The sequence below is a fragment of the Argiope bruennichi genome, chromosome 1, assembly GCF_947563725.1.
Source record: "Argiope bruennichi chromosome 1, qqArgBrue1.1, whole genome shotgun sequence".
NCBI lineage: Eukaryota > Metazoa > Arthropoda > Arachnida > Araneae > Araneidae > Argiope > Argiope bruennichi.
Genome location: NC_079151.1, coordinates 39641609 through 39657319, shown reverse-complemented (window position 1 = coordinate 39657319; position 15711 = coordinate 39641609). Strand labels below are relative to the sequence as shown.

The 15711-nt window shown below is 30.5% G+C and overlaps 1 protein-coding gene across 1 annotated transcript in view; it reads left to right on the top strand.

Moving 5' to 3' along the window:
• The first annotated feature begins 6532 nt into the window (after positions 1–6532).
• The window catches only part of LOC129965917 (uncharacterized), a 46030-nt gene continuing 36851 nt past the window's right edge, over positions 6533–15711 (top strand). The window contains exons 1-3 of the mRNA XM_056080203.1: positions 6533–6689; positions 12338–12441; positions 14839–14915. Coding sequence (XP_055936178.1) covers positions 12357–12441; positions 14839–14915 — 162 coding nt within the window. The 5' untranslated portion in view covers positions 6533–6689; positions 12338–12356. The remainder of the gene's footprint in view (positions 6690–12337; positions 12442–14838; positions 14916–15711) is intronic.

The window sequence follows — 15711 nt, the reverse complement described above, 5'->3', positions numbered from 1 at the left end:
TAATACGTTAAATGCGATAAATCTGTAAGAAGTGATATCGATGATTCGTTAACCAATGTTTGAGGGAACGAATATGATTAAAATTCCATTTTACTCAGAATATAAATAACAATGTCTCATTTTTTTACGATTTTGGCTTGGCTTTTTTCCATATTTTGGATTTAAAATATTTTTAGTGAGCTAATAAATGCATGCTTTCTAAAGAAAATTTTATATCACTTTTTTAAAAATTTATTTTAGATAGTTAAAACTTTTTTTAGATAAAACCAAACAAGTAATATATAAAACAAAAAATTTTTTAAAGTCAATTCCTACTTAGGTCAACATTTTTTTTTATTATTATTTTTATTTTGGTTACTTTTTATTAAATAATTTCAAAATTGGTGACAAACTTGGCGACCAAATAGAAATTACAGGACAAATTTAATTAATTAATTAATATTTCAAAAAAAACTGTATTAACATCAAGTGTCATTCACTAAAAGTTTAAAAAAATATATTTGAACTTGAGTGGATGAATAAAAAGCATTTTATTAACGATTGAAAATTTGAACAAGATATATAGAGAGAGCGTGAGCTAATAGTAGGAATTGAAAAAATGTAAATCTGATTGTAATTCACTGTTCTATTTTATACTCTTTTTATGTTTGCTAAATATATGGTACATATGACGTTAAATTCCTTACTGCTTTTTTTTTTTTTTTTTGGAGGAGGTCTCGCATCTAAAATTTGTAGATTAAAAAATAAATAAAGATATGATATCAGTTATATATATATCGTTTCACCACACACAATAAATAACGAATGAAATCCTGTAACGAACTTCAATCTGTAGCAAACAATAGTGTTTCTACTTTTTATTTTATATTAACACAATCTGTTTAGAATGATAAGAACTACAATTGTGATATTGGAGATAAAATGCAAATCATGAAGTCTAATCTGAATGCTCAGTGAGGTAGAAATAGAATACTTTCATTTGTTTTTAACAGATCAAGTTTTAGAATTAAAAAGATAAGTAAATAATGAATAATGAGAAAATTTATAATTGCTCTTTTTTTTTGTTGCTCATTGCTGTTTTTGATTGTTTAGTTGTTTTATGTATTTGAAAACCTAAGTTAGTCATTGTTGCTTCGAATTCTTCTAGTATTAATTCAGCAGTGTATTACTCACTCTCTCGTGTATCTACTATAGAGACAGTATAGCAATATCGTCAAAAAAATTCAAACTCGATATTTTGACGAATCTTTATGCTTTAGACTTCTCTGAGTTCGAAAACACACATTTTTGGAAAATGTCCGTTCGTCTGTCTATCTGTGACAAAGATATCTCAAAAACGCTTTGAGCTAGGTTGAAATTTGGTACACGGTCTTTACTCAGAATTAGCAGATTTTAATCAAATTTTGAGTACAATCTTTTCAGAAGTCCATCTGTCCGATTATTCGAATATAAGTTAACACGATAAATGCAAAACGAAAAGAGCTAGATAAATAAAATTCTGTACACAGATTTCACATCGATAGTGTAGATACCTGTCAAATTTTGAGCCAGATCTAATGAGGGGGCTGACTGTCTGGCGGTCTGTATTTTCAGAAACATGTAAACTCAATAATTCCCAGACGCAGTGACTTATATACAGGGTGGTCAAAAAAAAAACTTCCCCTATATATGAAACCCTAGCAGCCTATCCACTCAACCAATCGAACCAAAATTTCAGAGATGGTTGTTTGAAGGTATGCGCTGGAGATTGTGATGATTCTAAACAACGCAGAGCTCACGGTTACGGTTACAGTGAGAGAATTTCCAAATTTTCGAATGGCAACACCCAATTTTTCCTTGCGCAAATTGATCAGCGTATTGAAAAACCACAAATGACGTTGGAACGATTAACGTGTGACGAAAATTGCCGGCGTAAAGCATTTGCAAAGAAGAGCATTATAAAGGACTAATGACAGTACAGAGAGGAAAGAAAAAAATGCTTTTATTGGAGTGGAAAGTTATAATTACAGGTTTTCAACGTGTTCGCTTTCGCAGGCGACAACGCATTGCATTCGGAAGACTGTGGACAACAATGTCGAACGTAACATGAAAGAAGGAATCTGCATAACTTCACACGTGTTATGACATCTTGCAATTCTGACACATCTCGTGGACCAGGCGTGTACACCTTAGATTTCAGATAACCCCAGAAGCAGAAATCCATAGAAGTGTGGTCGGGGGATCGCGGTGGCCACGAAACCGCAAACTTATGAGAGATGACTCTATCACCAAAGTGTTATTGCAGCACTGATCGAACACATTGGGTGACGTGTGGAGGATCCCCATCTTGCATCCATGCAATGTCACTAATGGCATTTCGTTGCTCCTGTTTAACCCTGTGAATTATGCTAGGTGCGTCAAAGCGCCTTTTCTCTGTGTTGTCATTAGTCTTTTATAATGCTCTTCTTTCTAAATGATTCACGCCGCTAATTTTCGTCACACGCTAATCGTTCCAACGCCATTTGTGGTTTTTCAATACGCTGATCAATTTGCGCAAGGAAAAAGTGGGTGTTGCCATACGAAAATTTCGAAATTCTCTCACTGTAACCGTAACCGTGAGCTCTGTGTTGTTTAGAATCATCACAATCTCCAGCGCATACCTTCAAACAACCATGTCTGAAATTTTGGTTCGATTGGTTGAGCGGATAGGCCGCTAGGGTTTCATATATAGGGGAAGTTTTTTTTGGACCACCCTGTATATCAAATTTGGTATCGGATTTTGTGACTACAAGTGCAGTTTTGCGTTTGATTTTTGTTTCGATCGGTTGAGAAATACCTGTCTAAAACATAAATTCGATTTTTGGATTCCAGTAACGCATGCCAGGGATTAATCGCGAAATAACTTATATTATAGATTCAGTAAAGATGCTAAATTCACGTTAAAAGTTAATATTTCTTAACTATTATACACAATTCCATGTAAGGCGTTCTCTGGTAGGACAAGTTTATTAGAGAGTATGTGAGAAATCTTTAGGGAGACAACTCCCTTATAATAATTTGCCAGGTATATTAGTAATATAGCGATTTTTATATACTAATATATCTGGCTTTACTCCGGATTAAAGTACTTTCATTCTTAATATTTTTTATCTTCTCCATCAGATTATTAGTAATTAATTACTTCATAAAAATCTAGATAAAAATGATAGGAGATTTAATAGCACAGTAATTTTTTAATTTAATTAAATAAATTTTAGAATTCTTTTAAAACTAAGAAAAAAAAAATCATTACTAAAAGCATTTAAAAATAAATAGATATGTCAAAATTAAATGCGATTCAAAATTTTATCGTTACTTTGTAACAGAATATCTATACATTTCCTTATTTCATAATCAGCAGCATCTGTTCGATTATTAATTAAATTTTGAAAAATTAATAAAAGCTGAAGGAAAAATTGCACTGAAATGAAATAAGTATAATTGAAAAGGTAAAATCTTAAATTTTAATATGGTATAAAAACATTTTTAGGATAATTTTCTTTAAAGTTAATATGCAAAATCTCGGTTAATTTCTAATTAATTTAAATTTAATTAACTTTTAGATTTCGAAAAGTCTTAAATAACACAGTGCAAAATTTGGTTAAATCGGGTCCAGGTGCTCATGAAGAGATGAACTGCGTGGGAGAGATGGCAGAAAAGCCTGTCAGCAGTCGTGAAAAAAAGAAAAAATTACTATTTTTTTTAACGCATGGAACAGGACTCCTATCTCTAGTCAGTAAATTTTTTTTCGAAATCTGATATTATATATTATGCATATATGATATCCAAATTATGTAATGACCCGATTTTATGATTTAGATTGGTAGCTTTATTGCCTTATTAAAGAAAATAAGTTAGAAATTATAAAATTATCTTCTTTTTTTTTGCCATTTATTGTTTTTTTTCTCCCCTTAGTTTTTCACGATTTATACATTTTATTATCAGCATATTTTAGAGAAATATGTTGATTGCTAAATACAGTTAAAATCAATAATGCCGGCGTCCTTGCATAGAGGTAGCGCATCTTCCCCATAATCTGGGCATCTCGGGTCGGGCATGGCTGTTCTTCATCTATGTTCTATCTGTGGTGTGTGTGAATGTGCCCCCCCTGTAAAAAGGGGTTGTGCAAGCGAATGTCTGAGTTTCATCTTCATATGAGCTAGAAGTCAGACTTCTGCCCTCGGGTGCTCAGGGGTCTTTACCCTCAGACGCTACTGCACCCCCTTTCCGTGGTAACGCGGACACGACGTCATCAATAATGAATGTAATTTCGAAATAAAGTAAAATTTGATGCATTTCAACTTAATTTTAAAACATAAATCAATAAAAAATTTATAAAATAACATTCTTCTCAAATTGTATTTTTGGCGTTATTATGTATCTTCTTTAAATAAAAATGCATTTTTTTTTCTAAATAAAATGTTATATATATAGATATATGAAAATATTTTATACAGTTTTGGATCGAAATTTAGAAGTTTGCTCTTTATTTTAGAAATACTGTTTGCATTTTTTAAAATAAAATTTTCATAAATTTAAATTTTATTAAAATTATATATCTGAATGTATAATAGAAAAAATCATTTTACAATTCCTGTTAGGAAATGCAAAAACTAACAAATTAAATATACATGCTTAATTTTGCACATTTAATTATTTTTTAATGCAGAAAACTTTTTGCTTTAAAGTGCTATGCCCCTACTTACATTTAAAATTTGTCTTAAGATATAAAATTCTTTTATAAAAATAAAGTAAATTATTTTAAATTATAAATCGCTTCATTCTGAATTGTTCGTGAAAAATGAAAACTGTAAACAAAATCGATATTTTTATAAAAGTAAGAAAATATTGATAAATCAAGCAATTCTATATAACTAATTGAACGACGTTATTAAAAACACGTAAAAATATGAATTTATATTTTACATCGCCAATTCAGTGTCGTTTTATACATTTGAAAAGTGTTTATATTTCGATGAATATTTATACATTATATAAAGTTTCTTATAAAATTAAGACGAAAATTTTTCCGTCATAGTGAATTTAAAATAATTTCATTTTTGTCATTAAACGATTTGACACATGATAAGTAAGCAATATACTTCTTGAGAAAAAAATTTAAAGATGATTCGAACTTCTAGCTTGAAATATTTTAGATGATAATGTTTTATGTTTGACTCATCTAACCTATTTTATTTTTTTTAAATTTGCTATTAATTAAATAACAACGATAAGGTGAACACATATAAAAAAAAGTTTTTAGAATCTTCGAAATACCAATGAGTATAAATTTGGCAATTAACAACAATTTTTTAAAAAAAATCGTTCTCTCAAATAGCAACTGACAACCACATGGTGTCCTATTAGTGTGAAAAATTGGACGGACATTTCACTTATATCTCAATAGGCATCCCTCTCCTGTTATTACTCTGAATGAAGGGACGGTCCCATTCTATTTTCGTAGATAGAAAACTCCCCCGGGTTTTGAGGCACTATAATTTCCATGTTAACCTGGCTCATGGAGGTAACATGGAGTGCTTGTGAACGACATGCTTAAACAAACAGACAAAAAAAAAAAAAAAAAAAAAAAAAACTAAATAGTATAAGTATACAGTGCCACCACTTCAGATCAAGAATGCCATTTCAGGTATTGCTTTCGTCATCTGACCACCATGCAAAATTATGAAGCCTTTCCCAGAGCACCTTTAGTGTTATTTCAAAAAGGGACGTAAATATAACAACACAAGTCAAACCACACGTCTCCTTTTCTTCTGCAATCAGTTTATTAAAATTGTGCGCTAGAAATGTAAATTACAATTTTTAGATAAACCGGGTGCTTAAATTTGATACTGTGTGAGGTCCGATGGCTTTCGAATGACAGGCTTAAATAAATGAGAAAAAAAAATTGAATAGCATATAGTGCCACCACTTCAGATCAAAAATGCCATCTCAGTTATGGTTCTCGTCATCTTATTACGATTCAAAATTGCGAATCCTTTCCTAAAGCACCCCTCGTGTTGCCTCAAAACGAGACGTAAATATAAGCCAAGCCAAACCACGCTTGTCTCCATTTTTTTGCATTCAGTTTATTGAAATCATGCGCTAAAAATATAAATTACAACTTTTAGATAAATCGGATACTTAAACTCGACACTCTTCAATATAATGCAATAATTTTTCGAATTACATTATTACATTACATTAGTTCTGAATTAGAAATACTTTTTTCCGTTCTATTTTATTTTTTTAGTATATAAATGCTAATTATTTTAGAGCTGATTTATGGAATGTATTCCAGGAATAATTATATCAGTGAGAGTTCTTTTAAAATGCTTCCGCATTATCATCACATCGGAATGCTCGATATTTTTCAAAACTGAAAATCCGCCCCCAAACCACCCCAGTGATATATATCGTTATCGAAAGTTAATCTAATGTCACTGTTAACCTTTCTACTTAAAAAGAAGGAACATAGAACAAAAGTAAGAATTAGAACAAGGCTTTTTATCAATTCCATTTTTTTACTCCGATAACTGACACAAAAGGTACGATTTTGATAAGGCGAAGCATCTGGTCTTCTATCCGACTGAAGGGGCGTACTCGCTTTCACCTAGTGGATGTGAGAACAACGGAGAAGGCGAGCTTTGGGAATACAGTTTCTTGATCAACAGGTAAGGGACGTTTTGTTAAAAATATTTATTGAATTTTTTGTTGATATACAAGTTGTAATAATTTTTAATAAAAAATACTAAATTTTTATATTAAATATGAATTAAAGAATTAATATTATGGCGTTTTCGAAGGTTTAATATTTGGGAAACGGTATTAAAATTTATTATCTCCAAAAAGAAAAGGTGTGTGAAAAATTTAAATAAATTTAATTTTGCTTTATAACTTTTTTGTTGCATAATATACAGGAAAAATCTTGAACAGATTTAGGAATTCTCTAAAATTAAATCTATGGTAAATAAACAGAATGTCATTTAAGTCTTTGCACTCGGAAAAGATGCATAATTATTAACTTAATACATGTTCTTGTTTATTGCACCAAAAAAATAAATACATACAATTATTTTTAAGTTGAATGTCCCTGAAAAAATGAATCTACATCTTTTTACCATTCTGTAGGCGTTTTTAACAATCAAAATTGAAAAATAAATAAATAAAACGTCAGAATGATGCACATTTTGAATGGTGAGTGAGAGGCTTAATAATTACACTAAAACTGGTAAGGTTAATACATTCCAGTGTGAGATCCTTTGATTACATATAGTAACTGAGTACAGCTTAGACTGTACTCAGTTTCATGTACTTGGCTATGGCTAGCTATGGCATGGCATGTACTTGAGGAATTATTGATTGAATAGCAATTGGGATATGCTGTCCTACACATTCTGCAATCGTGCAATTTCCATACCCCCACATAAAAAAAAATCTAATTTTGAAAATCATAAGATATGACTATTAAATGAAATGTTCTTATTATGTCATCATCAAAACAAACATAGCGCCATCTATCGGATTCTGAAAAATAACCGTATTGTGAAATGAAACTTTATGAGTTACGTTAAAGATATACGGCATCGAAGAAACACAAATATTCAAAATTATTCTTCCACATAATATGCACGAGAATTCTCGGTCACCTTGTATTTTTTTGTTTATATTTATTGTAAACGCACTGATCCGCAAAATCAAAAACCACACAGGATGAACCAAGAGTTTTACACAATTATAAAAATTAATTGCGCAAAAACTGTCATAATTAGACAAGATTTTTATTGAAAATTGTAAGCTTTTAATTAAATTTGTAATTAGACAAATTATCTCATTCAATTTCAATGTATGTTTCCATTGTAGTTTGAAAAATGTCAAAATTTGTATTCTATTTCTCACCAAAAGTTGTCCAATATTTGTTATGTAACATTACAATATCTTTTGTCCCAACCTTCAATGTTTGATTTTCACGAAATGGTGCATCAAACAACCATAACAATGTCTAAACTCCTTTTGAACAGAAATGGCGTATTTCATTTCATGGTATTATAAAATCGCAATTTTCCTCTTATTAGCCCCATTTCTTAAATAATAATAATAATAATAATAATAATAATAATAATTCACTCAAACATTAGCTGCGTCACTTGCTCAATAATGTACAAAAATAACTTTGAGGGCAGAGTTATGTAACGACAAATATTTTATCTAACTATCTTCATTCAAAATGTTATAACCAAAGAAAGATTTTGTGTTTCAGTTTGTACAATACCGCCTTGAACCTCGAATTTATTTAAATTGTTAATTAGATGGCGCATTTTATTTTGGAGGCGGAGTATGTAGATAATTTTCGTCTTTTAAATTACATCCATTTTTAATTGAAATATTAAAAATTCTGTAATTCGATCAACGAGTTTCATATGGTGTTTCCATTCAAGGGATTTAGAATGTAGATTGAAGAATATGGTAATGTGCATAAATTTTAAGTCTGTAGATATATTACGTGATTTTTAAATTTTATATTAATTGGAATTATAAATATTAAACCAATTTTTCTTTCCACTGCTTTCTGTGAATATTTAATATTGATGCATATGAAATTTTCTAATTTTATATCTTTATTTTATTTCCTGAAATATTTTTGTTCTTAAATTTTTATTTTAATTTGTGAATAAACAATTATTTTTTAATAAAACTTAAAACTCATTTTATACAGTGTCCTGAACAATAAAACACAATGATGTTGATTATATTAATATTATTACACCAAAATAATGAGAAAAATGTAGTTCAGTGTATTAATTTCTATACTGTGTTTTTTTTTTAATTTTTGGGTATATTAACGTCCCGTTTGAAGCAACACTAGGGCTATTTTGGGACGGACCTCGTAATTTTGAGCCGCGGTCAGATGACTAGGATGACACCTGAGCTGACGCCCCCCTTTCCACACCACATCACACCAGTGGGAGGACGTTTGGTCATGATGGATTTAACGTGCAACAGGCCCCCTTACACGACGGTTCTTCGGTGGAGTCGGGTCACGAACCTGGAGCCTCCGGTTCCGAAGCCGAGACCTAACCACCAGGCCATCCCCCCCCCCTTATATATTGTGAAAAATGACTTTCATATATTTTAAATAATCAAAACTTTATACTATGGTCGTTATCAATTAAAATACTAAATAGTCTTTAAATAAAACAAATTTCTTTTTGTGTCAATGAGTCCCTGCTCTAATAAAATAAAAAGTTCTTTCTAAAGTCTTCTATTTTAAAATAAGAAAATAAATACGAAAATGAAGCATTAATCAATTTAGCATATTTAAAATAATCAAAGAACCAATTCCCTCGATCGCAGACAATGGTTGAATTTTAATTAATTTTTGTTCCACATGAAAGTTGACTTATAAATATATCAGCAATGATCTCTTGGCCTTTTCTCTATCAGCCTTTAAGAGAAATTTAAATTATTCTACATTAAAATCTACATTCTATCTACATTTAAATTACATTCTCCAGGAAAGCAGCTGGAGTTGTCCACCCTAAACTTCCTAGTATATTTTACATTAAATGATTTCTATTTTAACCCATGAAGAATTATAGTTATGAAAGGCTTATTAATGTGCAATCTCCGGCAATTTTTTGGGGGCGATTAATCATTGGGATGCGGTCAATTCACAAGTATCAAAACACCGAATGTGTATTATAGACACCTTTTTTCAGACCAATTGAAACTAAAAATTATAATCAAGAGTCTACAACTGTGATCATAAATAAGCTAAGATTATTTCGTGATTAAAAGTTAAAAGTGTAATCGTAAAGTCACATAATCAAATTTTATATATTTAAGTCATTCCGTTTTTGAGTTGTCGCTTTTACATGCTTGCAAAGTACAAAAAATAGACGATCAACCCTTTGACAGATTGGATTACAAATCTGATAAGTATCTACATTTTAGATGTTAAATCTGTGTACCAAATTTTATCCGTTTAGCTCTTTTCATTTTGTCGGATAATCCTTTAACAGATTTCCTTTGAATGGATTTCGTTCAGAATTCAATAGTAATCTGAAAATTTGATGTTAAAGCCACATAACAAATTTCATCTGTCTTGCTCAAAGCGTTTATGAGTAATCATATTCACAGATAAACTGAACAACAAATATAATTATAATTTTTTTTTGGGGGGGGGGGGGGAGGGGAACTCAGAGAGATCTGAAACATGATTCATCAAAATCTGGATATAGAGTTTTTTGAAGATTACAATACACTTTTTCTTCGTATACTTTTCATTTCAGAAAGCAATAAATAAATAAATAAATAAAAACCCAAGATATAGCTCTGCAGCCCTAATCGATTACACAACTTTTCATTTCAAATGAAATCTCATGATCTCTAAACACATCATCAATGGTTGCTTATTCCCACAGTTCTCAGTTTTAGGGGAATATAATAAAATAAAACTTTCGTAGAGCTTTCGATATCTACTGGAATGATTTCGCCAATATATTTTAAATAATTAAGAAAATAAAAAACCAGTCTCCCAGTCCAAACCACTAATCTAAGCTCGTTTATTTTACATGGAGCTTATCATCCCTTGGCACGTGATTAGTGATCCCCTACCCCTCATCTTCCTCCATTTTCAAGAGAAATCTCAAAAGCTTTATTTCACCATATATTCTCTCGGGAAAAAAATGACACAACCCTTCAATCCCATCCATTGTATAGATTTCGTCAATTTTTATTTCGTACAGTAGTTTATGCCCCCCCCAGATTCAACTCATCAACTAACAATTAATTTCCTCACTTCAGAAGCACAGATAACTAATCAGAATGCATTACAAATATAATTTAAAATAATAGTTTCGTTTGTTTGTAGAAAGGATCACAGTACGCAAATGATCATAAAACTTGATCACAGTGTGTTAATAATTCCCATTGCACCATTTGGAATGGGCTTTCGCCCCTCGCTTATAGGCAGGTCATCGTGGGGAGTTAAAATGAAGCTGGCGAATAATCGACTTTAGAATGGGAATTTTATTCTATAGAAATTGTTGAAGAGATAAAGACTTGGTGTACAGTCTTTCAAGGCTGATTGACCAGTTATATTATCGAAAATTTTACATATTAACAATGAACAGAAATTTTAAATACATTCCTGGAATATTTATGCATATCACCTACGATGTGACTCGGGAAAAAACTAATACTAACTGCGCTCTTTGGTCGCAAGTTTAATGTGTATCATAAAAAAAGGCAAGTTTTGGCATAATTTGTCATTAGTTATAACTGTATAAATATATCAAAGGCATCTGATATCGTGTTATACCAGAGGTATGGTAACTCTAGTTGTCTAGAGAGATATCAGGAGCCTAGAGCATAATATGTTTGCTTTCGACCCCTTCAAAGGGTCTTCACCAGTGATCTAGTAAATGAAAATGGTGTCCTGTATGTAGTATTATATTTTCACTTTTTTATCATATTCAATGTTAAAAAAGTTATACAAACATATTAACGTATTATCTACAAAGTGCTTCCGAAAAATATTGTCCGGACCCTTTGGCTGCTGAGTCACTAGTCTCAATTTTATGATATTGAATCTTCCATGATCAAATATCTTTCTAAAGGTGTATTGCAGAAATTTAGAAAATGAGTGCCAGCTCCAGTGTTGTCAGCGATTATCTGAATTATTACCAAAATTTACAAGATCCATCGCCGTATAAATCTTGTATTAGAGAACTTGCCTAACTGAAATTTAACTACCATGTTAAGCTTTCTCTTAATTTGTTTGTAAATTGGATCCTTTTGACATAAATTTTTTTAATGACAAATATAAACTGATTTGAAAATGACTAAACTTTTTATTTTCCTTTAATAAAGCTTTAAATGAAGTGTACCCAATTCTAGAAATTAAGATACAACATTATTTTTCTATATTCGATTATAAATTACAATTTTATTTTCAAATCGCAAAGGTACTGAGAGAATATCATTTAATACAAATAGAATTAATTTATCGCAGACTTGAAATATTCTAAAATATAAATGATAAACATTTTTTTTTTAAATTCTGCCATTTATTTAATTGGTTACAGTTGACACACGCGGTAGAATTTCTGTATTTCGTACTCTTGAAAAATTACAAAACTGCATTTGAAAATTTGCTATCTTACGCAATTTTTTTTTCAGAGAAAACATTCGAATAAAACAAAAGAATTTAATGGCTGTATTTTGACAAATCGATGGAAATGTGTGTACTCATTTGCATACAATGTTTCAAATAAATTAATTATTTAGTTCATTAATTATAATTTTTTTCCCTGATTAGGTACAAACAACTTCCAAACATGAGAAGTTGGGTTGTTCTAGCTGTCTTAGGTAGCTTATGCGCTTTTGTGCAAGCGCAATGCAATGTAGAAGGCGGAAAATTAGGTGAGTTCTTCATTTGCTTTTTTTCCTGTTAGTATATATAAACAAACATATCCGTATATAAGACTTTAAAAAGTTCCTGGAAATAAAAGACTTTCTTTTTTTATGAAACATGCATTTTCATTAGATTCTATCTGATTTCTAATGAATGTCGGTTATATTTCTGTGATAGTTAAAGTGATGATTAAATATTTTAAGAAACATTTAAAAACAACGAAAGCAGTTACTATTTAAAGCAGTTAATAGATATAAAGGAATCAATAATTCTTGATAAGGCTGCCATACGTCTTTCAAATATATGCATGGCTCAATACAAAACTATTCAACACTTACAGAGAAGGTTTTTATGAAACTTGAGAATTCACAACAAACAATAATAGTATTTGAAATAGTTTCACAGAACCTCTGACGCTAACGTCAAAACGATTGTTGATTGGATAAGCATATATTTGGAAAACTTTCACGATAAAAATGCAGGACTACCTGATTTAATTCCATTAACTATCCCCAAACACTAAATCCTCGCCAATAATCTCAATAACGCTGCTCATCTGTATTCTATTGTCACTGCATCTCTATTTTGGACAATGAGGACTGAAATTGGTCAGTTCACATTAGATTATACAGTGTCTTATAAACACATCTGACGTTTCTGTGTACATTCCTCTGTAAATCTAACCGTTTTGCATTATTTGCTGTTTTGATTTATCATAAAGTTTGTCTTTTCAAAACACTCCTAAAATGTTTTACATATTGGATAGCTGTCCGAAACAAACAAATGTCTGCTCTCACCAAAGCTCCAACGTAACTTAGCATTGTATAATGAGTTAAAAGTGCTTACGTGCAGTGGCGTAGAAGTAGTTAGTGGTGATAGGAGCATAATTTTATCCTCCCCTCCCCCTTATTTGTTAGCAGTTAAACGAAATATAAATGGCACTTAGTTCAGAATATTGTTTCGCCCCATTATCATATTTGTCTGTAAAATGTGATAAACATACTAATGTTTGACAGTGTCCCCTAAGACTGGCGCCTGGACATTTATATCCTCTTGCCTTCTTGATTACTATGCTGCTAATTACATATTTTCATATATTCAAAATATTTTCAAAAAAAAAAAAACCTTTTTTTTTCTGGGGCATTTTTACCCCAGTTGGCGCAATCTCAACCTTTCCTGAACAATCATACCTCATTCAACGATATCACTTATTTTACAGAATAGAGATTATTTTTCAAAATATTTCATTGTATACTAGTTATCACCGACAACCAGCAGGTCGGCTAAAGTAACTATTCGATATCCCCAGAATATTGGTTATATTTGATTTCAGATAAATCGTTTAATAATATATTTCATATCCATGTCCATGATTCCGCCTAATTATCGGACATTCTAGACGTGTTACTTCAGCTGTTTTACTTATTTTCTATTTTTCGGGTACATGAAGTCTCATAATAGAGACTGTCCCATAGCTTCATAGCGCTGCTAAAAACGTAAAGATCCAATTAATCTACCTTCTAAATTTCGCGATATTGTACTTTTCACTTTTTCACTACTTCACTACTTCACTTTTTTATTTGCTTAGTAAAGAACATAGATATAAAACAAAATCCTTTCCCCCTTCGCCTTCAGCAGTGGAAAAAAATCACGCGATTTAATATTTTTAAAGCAATAAAAACTGTTTGAATTTCAGGGCAATAATATAAAGTATTGTTGGAAATCAAACAAAAAAGTATTTTTGAAAAACTGACAAAATTCAGAAGAAGAAAAAATTGCACAACTGTTAAATTAGTGTCATTTAAAACACAATTTTTAAAATTTTGAAACAGTGTAAAATTTATTTGTGTGCAGTGATATTTTCTGACAGTAACACGGATAAGCAGAAAAGTACAATTTAATTTTTAATTATTAAATTTCTAATTCAAATTTTAAAAAACACCGAAATGCCACTCTCACCTTCCAGTATGGAAACTATAGATCAAACGATCCGACCTGTAGAGTGCCAACACACCCACCCACCCACACACGCACGCACACACACACATACACACACACATATATACACACACACACACACACACACACACATTCAGCTTTATTATTAGTAGAGATATACAGATGCATTTTGCTGTATAAGGCTTTTGTTTGATTTATTGTATGAGCTGGAAACTAACTGCAGTTAATAAGTATCGTCATGCGGCTGCTTTTATTGTATTTTGAGGACTTAGGGTGTGAAAGGTGCTTCTTTGTAAATAAACGATTTTGGTGGTTTAATGGCCTGTGGTTAGTTAAAATTTTTGGCCAAATTACTACTCGCTTTTTCTTTATATATGTGTCGATTAAGTTAAAATACTAATAGTATTAATATTAATTAATTAATATCTTCTGCTTTTTCTTCATAGACGTACCATTTCCTAACATTGAAAATGAAGCTTATGAATCCTATCAGATGTCAGTTGAATACACTTTAACCGATGCAGTAAGTATCTTTTTAAATGTATTTACCAACTGTATATTTATTAACGTAAGAAAATTTTACTAAACTGGCGCTTTCGCAATCAACAACAATAGTATTTTAATAGTTTTGCTAAATTTAATGTTGCAAATCTCAAACCCGTTCATGATTTAATGAACATGAATTTTATATGATGATAGTTTATACTATCTGAAACAAATTTAAAGAAATGCATGATTCAGTAGGGACTATATTTTATAGTTGGGTGGAAAGAAACAAAGAGAGCATAAACCCTCATATGGAAACCATGGATAGTTTATCTTTCTATTGTCGCTCTTTTCACACACCTTTAAAACATGTTATCCTTTAATATTATTTTTTCAAATATCCAAATATCCAGATTAATTCTGATTTGAAGTGCGGAATAATCCAGAAATAACAGTTTATTAATCTAAATCATATTTTGAAGAATTTTTTTATTGACTTTAATAACAGCTTAGAGATTCATTACCACAAATCATTGACGTGGATGCAATATGGACATACAAAATATTTAATTAAAATTTATTAGCATAAAATAACTCATTGTAAGGACGATTTCATCTGTCTTTTAAAAACTTTTGTTTAACTTGAATTGTTTCATGTTTGTATTGATTGAATTTTATAAATGATTTTCATCGCATCTTGTTGTGTTAGACTTTTTAAAATTTCTGAAGTTTTTTCATTCTTGCTGATGATACACTGTTTTAACATTTTTAGAGCAATTAATGACCAACATAATTAAATTTTGTCGTCACAGCATTGTGTCCTTTTTATCAAA